General features: G+C 46.0%; 1 protein-coding gene across 1 annotated transcript in view; it reads left to right on the forward strand.

The window, feature by feature from the left end:
- Positions 1-14160, forward strand: part of LOC111974070 (furin-like) — a 97418-nt gene that overhangs the window by 48930 nt on the left and 34328 nt on the right. Inside the window, 1 exon segment of the mRNA XM_070447320.1 lies at positions 9859-9957. Within this exon segment, the coding sequence (XP_070303421.1) occupies positions 9859-9957 (99 nt within the window).

Genomic DNA, 14160 nt, shown 5'->3' on the forward strand with positions numbered 1-14160 from the left:
CTTTTTATKACCCAAGTCTTATCTAAACCAGTTGTTCTTGTCAGCACTATTAAATCCATTACTGTAAGCTGTTTTCAGAACAACACAGGCAGGCAGTTTACTGTGCTGAGAGTGATAAGCCCTGTCAGACAGTGCAGAGAGGAATTTGGTGTCTTGTCCGGAATGGGCTGGTATGRGATATGTGGATAAATGAGTGTGCTGTAGAGGGCCGTATAAGGTTTCATAAACACATAGTTTATCTGGCAGGCGGACGGCTGCAGCGGTTTGGTGCTGCCTGGCCTCTCCAYGTGCTGCCGGAGTGAAGGAGAAGTTCTGTCAAAGTTTTATGTCACATGCGCCGAATACAACAGGTGTAGACCTTACAGTGAAARGCTTACTTACAAGCCCTTAACAAACAATGCTTTAAGAAGTGAAGAATAAAAATAAGTGTTAAGCAAAAAATTWAAAGTAACAAATAATTAAACGGCAGCAGTAAAATAACAAGCAAGGCTATATACAAGGGTACCGGTACAGAGTCACTGTCCGGGGGCACCGGTTAGTCGAGGTAATTGAGGTAATATGTACATATAGAGTTAAAGTGACTATGCATAGATTATAAACAGAGAGTAGCAGCAGCGTAAAAGAGAGGTCTGYGTAGCCCTTTGATTAGCTGTAAAAAGAACAAAATGCATGTKCGCTCACTGTGTATGGCTCCCAAACCATTACTTTATCTCCGGTAATACATTCYTGTTTTGACTGGCATGCTCATCTAAATTAAAGTTTGCCTGTCTGGGTGTTGGTGAATGGAGGGAGGTATGTATTTATTTGTATAAACTGGAATAAATTTAATCTGGTTAGATTTGGTTGTTTGTGCTAATCTGAGAGGTTTATAATCTGGAGTTTGGTTCTGGATTAGAGCTAAAGGCTAGAGCTGCCGCTTTCAGGGAGCGGGACTCTAACCCGGAATCTTATAAGAAATCCCGCTATGCCCTCCTACAAACCATCAAACAGGAAAAGCGTCAATAAAGGACTAAGATCGAATCGTACAACACGGATCTGACGCTCGTCGGATGTGGCAGGGCTTACAAACTATTACAGACTACAAAGGGACGCACAGCCGAGAGCTGCCCGGTGACACGAGCCTACCAGATGAGCGAAACTACTTCTATGCTCYCTTCGAGGCAAATGACACTGAAACATGCATGAGAGCKCCAGCTGTTCTAGAAGACTGTGATCACGCTCTCTGCAGCCGATGTAAGACCTTTAAACAGGTCAACATTCACAAGCATGCGAGCATGCGCTGACCAACTGGCAAGTGTCTTCACTGAGTCCGAAACTGTAATACCAACATGTTTTAAGCAGACCACCATAATGCCTGTGCCCAAGAACACTAAGGTAACCTGCCTAAATGACTACCGAACCGTACGTCTGTAGCCATGAAGTGCTTTGAAAGGCTGGTTATGGCTCAAATCAACACCGTTATCCCAGAAACCCTAGACCCACTCTAATTTGCATACCGCCCCAACAGATCCACAGATGTTGCAATCTCTATTGCACTCCACACTGCCCTTTCCCACCAGGACAAAAGGAACACCTATGTGAGAATACTATTCATTGACTACAGCTCAGCGTTCAACACCATAGTGCCCTCAAAGCTCATTAATAAGCTAAGGACCCTGGGACTAAACACCTCCCACTGCAACTGGATCCTGGACTTCCTGACGGGCCGCCCCCGGGTGGTAAGGGTAGGTAACAACACATCCGCCACGCTTATCCTCAACACAGGGGCCCCTCAGGGGTGCGTGCTCAGTCCCCTTCTYTACTCTCTGTTCACTCATGACTGCACAGCCAGGCACGACTCCAACACCATCATTAAGTTTGCCGATGACACAACAGTGGTAGGCCTGATCASCGACAACGWKGAGAAAGCCTATAGGGAGGAGGTCAGAGACCTGGCTGTGTGGTGCCAGGACAACAACCTCTCCCTCAATGTGATCAAGACAAAGGAGATGATTGTGGACTACAGGAAAAAGAGGACCGAGCACGCCCCCATTCTCATCGACGGTGCTGCAGTGGAGCAGGTTGAGAGCTTCAAGTTCCTTGTTGTCCACATCACCAACAAACTAACATGGTCCAAGCACACCAAGACAGTCGTGAAGAGGGCACGACAAACCTATTCCCACTTAGGAGACTGAAAAGATTTGGAATGGGTCCTCAGATCCTCAAAAGGTTCTGCAGCTGCACCATCGAGAGTATCCTGACTGGTTGCATCACTGCCTGGCATGGCAACTGCTCGGCCTTCGACCGCAAGGCACTACAGAGCGTAGTGCGAACGGACCTGTACATCACTGGGGCCAAGCTTCCTGCCATCCAGGACCTCTATACCAGGCGGTGTCAGAGGAAGGCCCTACAAATTGTCAAAGACTCCAGCCACCCCAGTCATAGACTGTTCTCTCTGCTACCGCACAGCAAGTGGTACCAGAGTGCCAAGTCTCTAGGTCCGAGAGGCTTCTAAACAGCTTCTACCCCCAAGCCATAAGACTCCTGAACACCTAATGAAATGGCTACCCAGACTATTTGCATTGCCKCTGCACATTGACTCTGTACTGGTACCCCCCTMTATATAGTCTCACTATTGTTATTTTACTGCTGCTCTTTAATTACTTGTTGCTTTTATTTCTTATTCTTATCCGTGTTTTTTTTRAAACTGCATTGTTGGTTTGGGGCTTGTAAGTAAGCATTTCATTAGGGTCTACACCTGTTGTATTTGGCACATGTGACTAATAAATTTGAATAACAACCCACTTGAGCAGACTGGAAGGAGAGCGTAAGAAATAAAGATGAGAGGATGGTAGATGAGAGAGAGAAATGACTCCGGAAAGAGATGACGGAAAAGAGGAACCAACAACGAGTAGGATGAGCAGAAGGTGTATTATTCTGGCAGACTGAATGGCAGAACAGACCCATCTGCCGTATTGGCCCAGCCCGCCTGACCATTATTAAGGGAAACTGCCTGTTAGCGCCAGCTGCCAGCCCAGTGCAGCGTGGCCTGGCTCTCTTTCTCTCTGCCCCCTCCACCACCTCCCTCAGCCCCGGCCCTCAGAGCAGCAGCTGAGACKGGGTGTGGCTCCCAAGACATMCTCTAAACCTGGAGGAGACGTTTATATTCCAGCGCAGAATGTAAATAAGGTGGGAAATCATTTCTGGGAGATGCTGTTTTTAACTTGTTCCTCTACTGGCAAGTATGTATTTCAATGTTTAAGTTTATTATAAAATAATTTAAAGAGGTTAAATCTTGGTGGTTTCTAGAAAAAGTATCCATTGGCTGAACTCTGTACTAATCGAATGATTCTATTGCGCTTCACTTGGGAAATGAATATAAAAAATGGAGGCTGTGAATCACTTTAGATGTGTTGAGTCAAAAARATTGTTCCAGATCCATACCTGTCTTTACTCTTTCCACATCCGCAGCTCTATAGCCATTGGCGCAGCTCTAATCACCAAACGTATTCCCTCCCTGAGCTCATAACTCCTTCTGGAATAGAGAACCTTTCACCTCACTTTGTTCCCATTATGCCCGCCTCTCCAATTTGTCTCCAGACGTTGTTGGGCTTTTTGTAACACCTAATTGTGTCTACAGTCTGAAGACGCCACACCTTGTGATAAGTGCATTCCCACAAGGTAAACATGGCAGGGCTCGAGTAGAACGAACAAACAACCCAACAAACATGCAGTTATTTCGGAGCCTYTTGCTCTGCATCCCAATGAGGCTGATGGATTAGCGCTCCGCTCCAGTAATGGGCTGAGAGGCGGAGTGCCAGAAGTCCCATTCTGCTTTTATCAGTGGCTCGCTGCTTCTCACATTTGTAATGGCGTCTGGGCCGGCTGTTTTCCACATTTTCCTTATCTWAACTTCTTTGGTGTGCAACTGCAGTAAATGGCCTGCTTCCCCACAAACGACTAGTTAAAGTTTACCGCCGGAACGTGGACGCCAGATTAGATGGACGACAATAAGGCTCTTATGTTTGGTTCACAAATGCATACACAGGGCTAAAATAACCCAGGGGYCTAGGCTTTTAGTCGTGGTGGATTGGGTTTATGTTTGTGTGTGTTTGTTTCCATTTGTAAGTTTGCGCGCCTTTCCAAGAGTGCGGTGTGTTCTTGCTGGATGTGTGTGTGCGCTCTGCTTGGTCAGAGTCCTCTCTGACTTCTACTGAAGGGTCAGGGGTCGTCTCTGAGCTAATTGGGTTCGCCTCGCTCTGGTCATGACATTCTGGGGTCACACTGCTTTCAAATGTCAGCCTCCAGCCGTGTTCCATGCCAGCCAGGCCTGAGAGCAGCAGAGCATCAATGCCACAGCCTCTCTACCCATTCAACCATCTCTGCAGTAGCACTTCAAATGCCAAGGACAGTCTGGGTGGAGTGAAGAGCGGAAACATCTTTTGAGAACCATTCATGAATTCACCTTTGTATACAATGACCGTACATTTCTCACATCCCAACTAAAGTCAGCGGTGAGTGTTATAGAATTAGAAGGACATTGCTATTGCAGTTTGTAAGCTCTGCAGTTAATAAGTTGTATTGTAAAGGCCCTAAAGTGAACTCGCTTCTGATGTAGCGGAGGAGATAGCTGGGGTCTTTCTGAATGGTGGATGACCTGMAAAGGGCTGTAACATTCCGCTGCGTCAGTAGCTCTGTGATGTAGTACTCTAGGACAGTGTGGTGTGATAAAGGGTGTTTGAGTGTAATCACAGACCGGCCATAGCGTACGGCAGCAGTCAGTCAGAGACTACGCATGGCAGAAGCCTAAAACCCCTAATTGATTCCATAGTCATGTTTTGAGTTAACATTTACTTGATGGCGTGCTGCTGTGCGTTGGCTTCCAAAACATTCCACACTCTTCCAACTCTTGCCTAGCAGCAGTGTGGTTTGGCACGAACCGTCAAGACTTCAACCACAACCCATTATCTGATTTTTATCAGTGTCAAACTCTCAGGCTTAAACCATTTCTCAGACCTCTATTGAATTCTAAGGCCGCAGCGTTGGAGAATTCTTAACCGTAATTTCCAGGCTAATGAAGCACTGTAAAGCGGATGGGCGATCTTAAGCAGCAATCACTTTGGCTGAATCAATCCTGGCTGCTTTGTTCACGCTTCCCTTTTACTTGGTGTTGATGTGATTTAAGAGCTGCCTTAATGGACCCTGCGGCTCTCTGTTGAAGCCATATCTACATATCRCCCCCCTCCACCTCCCTCAAGTCTTTGATCGAAGCCCACCGTTCTCAGGCTGTTATCTAGGCTCACACACAATGGGGCCCTCAGCGCTCCAGGTTTTCTTCCCTTCTTTATTTGGCTTCCTCTCWCCCTATCTCTTCCCTCTCCATCTCTGGACGGGACAATGGGCTCTGTGGAGCCGCTCATGCTTTTATGATGTCAGCATTTTATTCCGTTTTCATCCCGCTCTCTCATGGGTTCACGCTCTGTTCTTATTCACACACATACTCACTCTTCCCCTCTCCCCATCTCTTTGTTGGTGTTTGTGGTGGTGGGTCGGGCTCTGGGAGGCATCTCATTGTGAATCATGTAATCTGCTTTTTCTGGGTTATTGCCTCTCTCTATTTTCCGCTGTCTGTGTTCTGAGAGGGGGGATATTTGTGTTGACCTGCTTGGAGCTGACCTGTTTGCTGGGATTTAAATGGGAGCAAGAGAGGCTGAACCCCCCCCCCCCCCCCCCCCCCCKGAGTGGAGGAAGGGTGTTCTATTTCCCCTCTCCACTGCAGCGTCTAAACGGTACTGACGCTGCCAGCCAAGACAAAACGGCACAGTCACTATGTGGCCTGAAATACCCCAGCCTAAATGGTCAACTTGGTAATATTAGGGCCATACTGTAGCTGGGTCATGCTAGGCCTATTCATTCAGAATAGTCATTCCTAGCCATGTCCCAGCCCTAGGCTTTGTCACAGCCAGGATGGACATATTGTACTATTTATTATTACATAGCCTGCCAAGATTCAGTCTGAAGTCATTCTTTGGTTTTCTAAAGCAGTGCCCTCGTTTGGTGTAGACATGTTATGATCCACCTACAGTAATGTGTTAATGCTGTAGACATGTTATGTCACCTACAGTAATGTGTTAATGCTGTAGACAGTTATGATCCACCTACAGTAATGTGTTAATGCTGTAGACATGTTATGATCCACCTACAGTAATGTGTTAATGCTGTAGACATGTTATGATCCACCTACAGTAATGTGTTAATGCTGTAGACATGACACGTCTAACTGGCAGGCTTTAGTTAGCTACAGTGATTTATACACTTCCATTCTCTCTAATGAAATCATTAATTGGCTATTCAGAACCCATCAGACTGCCATTAGGTTGAGCTCTGCTCCTTCACAAGGTCTGGGTGGGCGGTTCAGCACTCTCAACTGCGCTATCTCTCTGAACATTAAACCTTTTTCATTTTTGATTGCTGAGGGCCTCGTTTAGTCTTTCTGGTCCGGTCTGACAGTGCTCTAACTTCACACTTCCTGGCTCTGTCATACTTAGCTGGGGAGGGAGGGATTGATGCCCAGCCACACCGCCAGACTACCGTCTGCCATCACAGACTGCTCTGTCACTAGGAAAGGTGCAGGGTGCATACGGCAGGTTGACTCATCCACACTGTGTGTGTGTCCTGTTACATGTGTACACATATATTTAGCCCAGGACTAGAGGTGTTACTGTGTGATATTGATCATCTCCGTATCCGCAAGGACTGGACTGAGAGCGGAGGATTATTGGGACAGACGTGGCCAGTGCCCTGTTTAACCAGGTCTCTGTCTTAGACACTTTCTCTTACACAAGTGCACTATACACACTGTGTCCCAGCCCATCTTACTCAGTGAGGTCACGGCCTAGGCAGCAGCTGTGATCCTGCAGGTGACCTTGTTTCAAGCAGGGCCCCGCAGCGCTCCACTGCCCTCTGTCAGGTTGTTAGTGCAGCTCGTTCTCATTTAGTGTAGCTGTAATGCTGCGTTGTTAGGCCCTGCTGGAGTACACCAGGTTAGAGACTGTTCCACATGTGCCTCCCTCCCTCACTGGGTACTGTACTGTACAGGATCAGCCTGATATCATTTCTCCATGCTATTTTCCAACTGTGTGCCTTCTCCTTGACTTCTGTTCTGAACTAGTCCATGCACTTGTTGCAAGAAACTTCTCTACATTGCGACACTTCCTTTTTTCAACTTTCTGAGCTTTCTAGAGATGTTGTCAATGTGGGTCAGGTAGTTTCTCACTGACACTGAGCTCTGAGAGCAGCTGAAGTGTGTCTGTATGGGTGTTTTGTGTTACAGTAACTCAGGGTGTGTTTACTGCAGTGCTGTCATCCAACCCCACCCCTGTTCTGGGTCAGACTCTCCAGGAACTCAGCTGTAACTCATGAAAATASCTGTATAAACAGTGATAGAGGGATTACATGTACTGTATTTACATGTAGCCTTCTAAATATAAATACTGTTTGATGATGAATACTGATGATCAAATTCATTGACTTAATGGAATCACAATTAGATGAATGGATTCTTATGTATATTTCCATGAATCCATAAGTCAGAATGAATTGGGTGTTTCATCCTCCAAACTTTAACACACGTGTCAAACTCATTCCACGGAAGGCTGAGTGTCTGTGGGTTTTCGCTCCTCCCTCGTACTTGATTGATGAATTTAAAGTCACTAATTAAAGAACTCCCCTCACCTGGTTGTCTAGGTCTTAATTGAAAGGAAAAKCCCAAAGACCCTAGGACCTCCATGGAATGAATTTGACCGCCCTGCTTTAACAGGCCATGTTGTCTGGCTTCTGACTTCACCCCGTCATGTATAATATGGATTTAAACTTSGAAAATATGTCTAGTGAGATCTATCTCTCTTCAACATCAAATGTGTTACTTTTCTGTTTACACTAGCCTGGGATGTGGTGTGGCCAAAAACCACATTCCTGCTTCTTGTGAGTGCAGCTATTAGCATACCGTAAATAGCATTAGTATATAAAAAAGTTCTCAACTAAACCATATTGCACAGTGTTGCACACTTGATTTAATGCAAGGATTCACAAATGGGTGGATACTTTAAAAGCAATAATGCTGTCTACTGGTATAAAGGTAATTATTGCATGTGCATGTGGTGTGGGAGAGCTGTTGTCTTTGCAGTTTACCACTCAGAAGTGGTTATGTCTCCAACACTACCCCCAGAGCAGGTTTTCACAGGATTCCCCTTAGGAAAATGTGGTGCAGGACTTTTGACAGGCAACATTTGAATTTACCGGACATTTGACCAGCAGCATTTTAATTTATCGGACATCTGAGAAATGTACCGGACCCATATGCATTGGGTGCGTAACCTGATTAAGGCGTCCACCCATGGTGCTCAGAATGACAGAAATTACATTTAGATTATGGTAATTCATATTAACAGAACATGCAAATCTAGAATTCAACGATGTGCTGTCCTTCTTACCGAATTCTGATGTTCACTTTGAACATGTTAGAATAACTGTCCATTTACTTTTCCTCAGCCAACAAGACGAGTAACGAGCAGCAAAATCCCTAGCCTATGTCAATCTACTATAGTAGAGAAGTTTAGGTTACCCATTCTGTTGGTCAGCTTGTGGAGAAAGAAATAACCTATTCCAAACAGACTCTGGGACAGTTGTGGGACGATAGATTCCAAATGCATACAACCAGTAGGCCTAGGCTACATAAAACAAACGTTAAAAAGCAATGAGTCTGATGCAACAGATCAAAATGTTTAGCTTAAMGTTAATAACATATTATTTCTTCACATTATAAGCGCAGCAATGCGCACCAGGCAGTAATAATGTTCATTCCATAATGCAATTAGTGGGTTAACACCATTGTCAAAAGGACACTGAACATGCGAGRGGTTTCATGTAAAAATATCCATTAGAAATGTGCGAGGCGATCTAATAGGCTACTTGTGAAGCAAGGTAAGACATGCCTCATATGTATTAGAACGTTCAGGGTTCAAATAAGTATATGTTTTCAAAATGCATATTGCCTCCAGCTCATTGCAAAGTGTTGTGTGACGGTCTGATGAAGCCTGCCTTTCGTGATGCCACGTTCAAGACAACTTGAAAATAGAAAAAGCTCCAACTGGGGTAATTGTTTTGAACAGTCATCCAACTCGGAATTCCAAGATCACTGACGTCATGATTTGACCTTGTATTTTTCAGAGTTCCCAGTTGTATTGAAAGCACCACAAGACAGCAGCAGCACTTGCGCTGTCCTGACAGATTTTCCACTCAAAGGCTCTGCTGTATGCTATACGGGTGGGATGATAAATAAGATGCATAACGAATAAAATGTACACGCACCAATTTAATTCCACTAAATTATACAAAGTAACCTATAGACACATTTTTTTTATCTTTAAGCATGACCAGTCAAATGTTTTTACATGGACTGGTATTTCCATAAATAAATAGGCTGAAAAGCATTATTTTGTAATGGGATTTTTTCTTATTCTACCGGCGCCAATTTTATTTATTGACTTTTCTATTTTTGATAGGACAAAAGCCGGCTATTACTGGATAACGGAAACCTTGTCCCGGAGGTAGTGTGAGAAACATCTCTTAAAGAGAGATTTTAATCTAGATTTGTCCCTTGACAATTTTGAGCTACACAAGTATCTCTCCAGGACCTAGTTTGTGTTGTTGAAGTAGTGTAAAGAGGCCCCTTGCAAATGGAATGCCTTATCTCCCTAACATGTAGTGATGCTGATACACTGATGCTGCATCAGTGACGCTGGGATTAATGACTGTTTGTGTGTGTCTACACGTATTGGGTGATAATATTAATAATCCTATGTGTGTGTCTGTCTGCAGGTATTTGGTGACCTCTATCACTTCCGGCACCGTTCTGTGGAGAAGAGGTCTCTGTCGGATCACCGAGGGACGCACGTCCATCTACAAAAAGAGCCTCAGGTTAGACACCTTGGGAGGAGGTGTGAGTGTGTGTAGATGTTGGGTGGGTGAGTGTATCAAAGCAGAGGAGGAGGTTGAGAGTGAGTGTGCAGCTAGAGAGGGTGGAGGGATGTGAGTGTAGGGAAGGATGGGTTTTTATCAATAACATGACTTCACCAGCCGCAACAGAGGGTGGGGGTTGGATTGGGCTTGTTGAAAGATTATTAATTAATCTAGACTCATACTGTAATGCACCTCCCATTAACAACACAGCCAGTGTGAGAGGTGATGATGGGCAGTATGTGAAAGAGGTTGAGAGTCACTGTACTGTAGCTAGGTTGGATGGGTTAATTTATATTCCATAACATGACTGGAGGAGCTGCAGGTACTTCACCACCTGTGGAGCGGCCATTAGGTAGACAGCGGGGGCGAGGGTCGACGCAAAGGGGACCACGGTGAGCTAACAACTACAGGGCAGAGTGCCAGAGACCTAAGCTCTCATTTATCACCCACTTTTAATGGATGTCTCTGACACCCTACAGCATCTGCCCGATCCGTTTCCTTTCCCTGCTTTACGTTAGAGCTGGGAGGTGAGAACATCCTAAACATGTTACTCACATACACACGTATACCGTGCTTGGCTATACTGTGCTGTCTAATGACCCCATTCTCAAACCACCTCTGAATAGATTAGGTTTCCAGTTTGATTTCTAATGCCTGTCTTGTCTGATGACTTCTCTTCCACTCCTGTTGTGTGTATGTTGTGTGTGTGTGTGTGTGTGTGTGTGTGTGTGTGGTGGATGTTTGAGTGATGGTGCCCTGTTTAAAAGGTCTGTGATTTAGTGTGGCTGGTGCTGTGTGTAGTTCACTCTGTGGTCTCCTGGTCTCACGTTTCCCTCTGTAGCTCTTTGAGCTCTGGCTGTGTTTCCATGGCTGTGAAAGGCGAGCGTTTGAACTGCAGCACAATGAATGTCCTGCCATCTGCAGCAGCCGCTCAGAACTTCACTGTTTGTCACTCAGCGCAGCTCGGGTCCAGATGGGAAGATCAGAGAGAGAGGGCTTGTAACACAAACCCACAGACTGATGTCCAGGGAACTAACTAACTGACATTCCCTGGGAACCCACAATTGAAAATCCCCTGTAAATATAGGGTGTCATAGGAAGTCCATTGTGTGTTAAGGGAAGGACTAAGTGCTACTGCAGTCTMCCAGTGGACACCTCCCCTACCCAGCCTCGTTCCTGCCGACTTTAGAGAACCCATGTTTTGGTTTCCCAGCGTTATGGGAGGTCATTCAGCCAGCGAACTGTGGCCAAGTCTCGCCGCTGTTTGTCTTAAGCAGGTGCACGGTGGGAAAAGCGTTGTGTGGCCTATCTCCTCTTACCCTTAGCAGCACAGCACCAAAACAACACGGTTCCCGCCCCAACCCCACTCCCCACCCCTCCGCTTACCACTCAACTGACGGGATTTCCTCTCTAGCCGCCGCTCCATTTCCTGTTGTTGAATTCCTTTTCTCCCAGAGCACCTCAGAGAAAGGGGAGCCTCCCTGCACCTCCCTCCTCTGCTCAGGTCAGCCCTGTGGCCCACAGCAGTCACACTGGGGGAGATGGATCCCAAACAAAAGCAGCAATAAACCCTGCTCAAAGACTCTCACATTACTGTGGACTAAACGGCCAGGGACTCTGCCAAAACTCAGTCTGGCTGACAGACCCCGCTGATCGAGGAGCTAATGCCTGGGCTTGGCCCGGCTGCTCATTCACATCTAATGGTGATGCATTGCTCTAATATTGTGTTGCTGTTGTAAGACCATTGATGTAGTGAAATTGTTAGTTAGGCCTAAATGATATACCCATGGAAATMCCATCAATCCAGCCATCAGTATTACCACAAGTTTTTCCTGGTCTGGCCATGTGGTCAGGGAAAACCCCTGGACCTAATCATTTTACAATCCATACAGCTACCTTTACTACAGCAATGTAACACTACAGCCATGCTCTGCCATGGTAATAGTACTCTAGCTGTGGTTGTTGCTTTGGTGTGAGCCTAAGGTTGTGTTCATGTTTGTATATGGAGGGGAAGAGAAGAGAGCAGGAAGGAAGGCACAGAGACCTGTCTGCTCAGTATCTGCTGGACAGCAGCGTTTAACCAAGCAGCCGGGGTCCTGTATGTGAATGGTCTGGAGCGAGGAGAAAAGCMGTCTCAGATAGCTGGRATCCGGACCCAGTTATAATGGAGATCTTATCTGTTAACTGCTAGCTGTTCCCTCTGTTCTGTTCCACCTCACTCGGTCTGTTTAAGAATTCCCGGAGACTCCCTCTCTGGCTCGCTCCGATTTTCCCCTTTTCAAACATTTGCTTAATTGTCTCTGTTTGCGATAGGGAAACTTTGGCAAAGGCCTTTAAGTGTAATGAACATTGGAAACGTCTGTCTGTCTTGACTGAGGATCGGACGGTAATCTGTGGTAAACTAAAAACTCAGACAAAGTTAACTGCTCTTGTCTTATTGTGTTGATTTTAAATCCATCCATTCAAAATGTTTATTCACTCCCTGTCTCATATGAAATACTTTTATTAAAGTGTTCTCAGTGTCAAGACTAACACAAGCCCCATTAATGCTGTTTCTGGGGGTGATCCGTTAGGCTAATTGAAGAGAGCAGTCATATGGAAAGGATTGGTTGCTCCATGTGAGGTTTAGTCTACCCATCCACTATGCAGTCAGGCGCTACTGATAACCCTGTGCATCTTGAGAGGGGATTTAGCTACTCTGGGACGCTCTCTGTCATGGCTGACCTGTTTTAATCAATAACCTCAGAGATACTGACCCCCCTCCCCCAGGCTGACGCTGTCTGAGCTTAGCAGACTGTTCATTAACAGTCCAAAACCTCAATTTCTAATCTCATCTCCCCTGGTTGAACTGGATGGAGGTTTTCCATCTGGAACATCAAGGTAACAAACTATGAACAGTGTTCTTTCTGGTTGTATTGTGGTTGGCAGAGTTCYTGAAAGCAATGACAGGCTCCATTGGCCAAATGCAGAGGGTAAACAGTGTTGCCCTGAGTTACCATAGAGACTGTTTTCATGCAAAGTGAGGTTTCTCCCTAATGTGCTTCGTGTGTTCTCAGTACACACACCACATAGTGAGGCCAGTACCGGCAGCTAATCTGCATGCCTGACTGAGTGTGCTTGAGCTGTGATTAAGGGGTCTTGTAGCAGGCCTTGTTAATGCCTTGTTTGCAGGAGAACGAGCCCAGACTGTGGAACGGCGCAATTAAAGGGGTCCTCTCCCTCCCTCTTTTGGCCCTCTCACACTCCGCATGGCTGACCTAGCCTCATTCTGTGGCCGCCAGTAAATCACAGAGTAAGAGACTTAACAGTCAGGGAATACCATGTTGCTTCTGGCCATGCAATATCACCGTTTCCTTTTTGAACTCTGTTTTTGATGACCCCGGTCGCCTTAGTTGTCATTGTTRTGTGTGGAGCTGGTGAGTGTAAAGCTGATGACTGGTCTGTGGGGAGAAGAAATAGGAAAGCAACACTATCTACTCTGTTCCATGACTGCAGCCTGGATTAGAGACCAATGGAAACTGTGTTGCTTCCTGACAGGAAGCCACATGGACTCATGGGTAATGGAGTGAAGTCGGATGGTACATCTCAATAGTCTAACGTAGCTTCCTTTCATCTTCTTTCCATTACCTGCGCTGACATTAAACTGGGACAGAAAATTCCTGGTAGGCATCCTGTCATTTGGCTTTCACCTACCTTAGTGTCAGTGCAGAGACGAGGAGACATGGAGGGGAAGCCTCTTGTATTGTGACGCCCCCATAGACTGACCTGGGAGAGTGGTTCAGCCTACCTAAACCTCTTCTCCTATCCATGCCCCACTATTTCATCTGATATCCCCTGCTGTAGGACACAGACCATCACCCATGTTATCTCTGTTTTCATATTGCTGCTGTCAGTACAGTAGCGCCCCACCCCCAGTCCCCCATTCTTCTTAATGTGTTGACCTTGTGAAGGGGCCACCCACTGTGGAAGCATCTGCTCCAGTGTGATTCTGTACAACTGCCAACCAGCAAGGGCCTTTCAACATCGATTCATGTAAACACGTCCAATTTCTCCCCCAATTAAAAAAACAAAACAAAAACAACTTCTGTACACCAATTATTGGTTGGAGGGCAGTGCATAAAGGTGCGTGTTGTGTCGGTAGTAACCTTGGTGTTATTGACG

This window comes from Salvelinus sp. IW2-2015, linkage group LG15 (genome assembly GCF_002910315.2).
Source record: "Salvelinus sp. IW2-2015 linkage group LG15, ASM291031v2, whole genome shotgun sequence".
NCBI lineage: Eukaryota > Metazoa > Chordata > Actinopteri > Salmoniformes > Salmonidae > Salvelinus > Salvelinus sp. IW2-2015.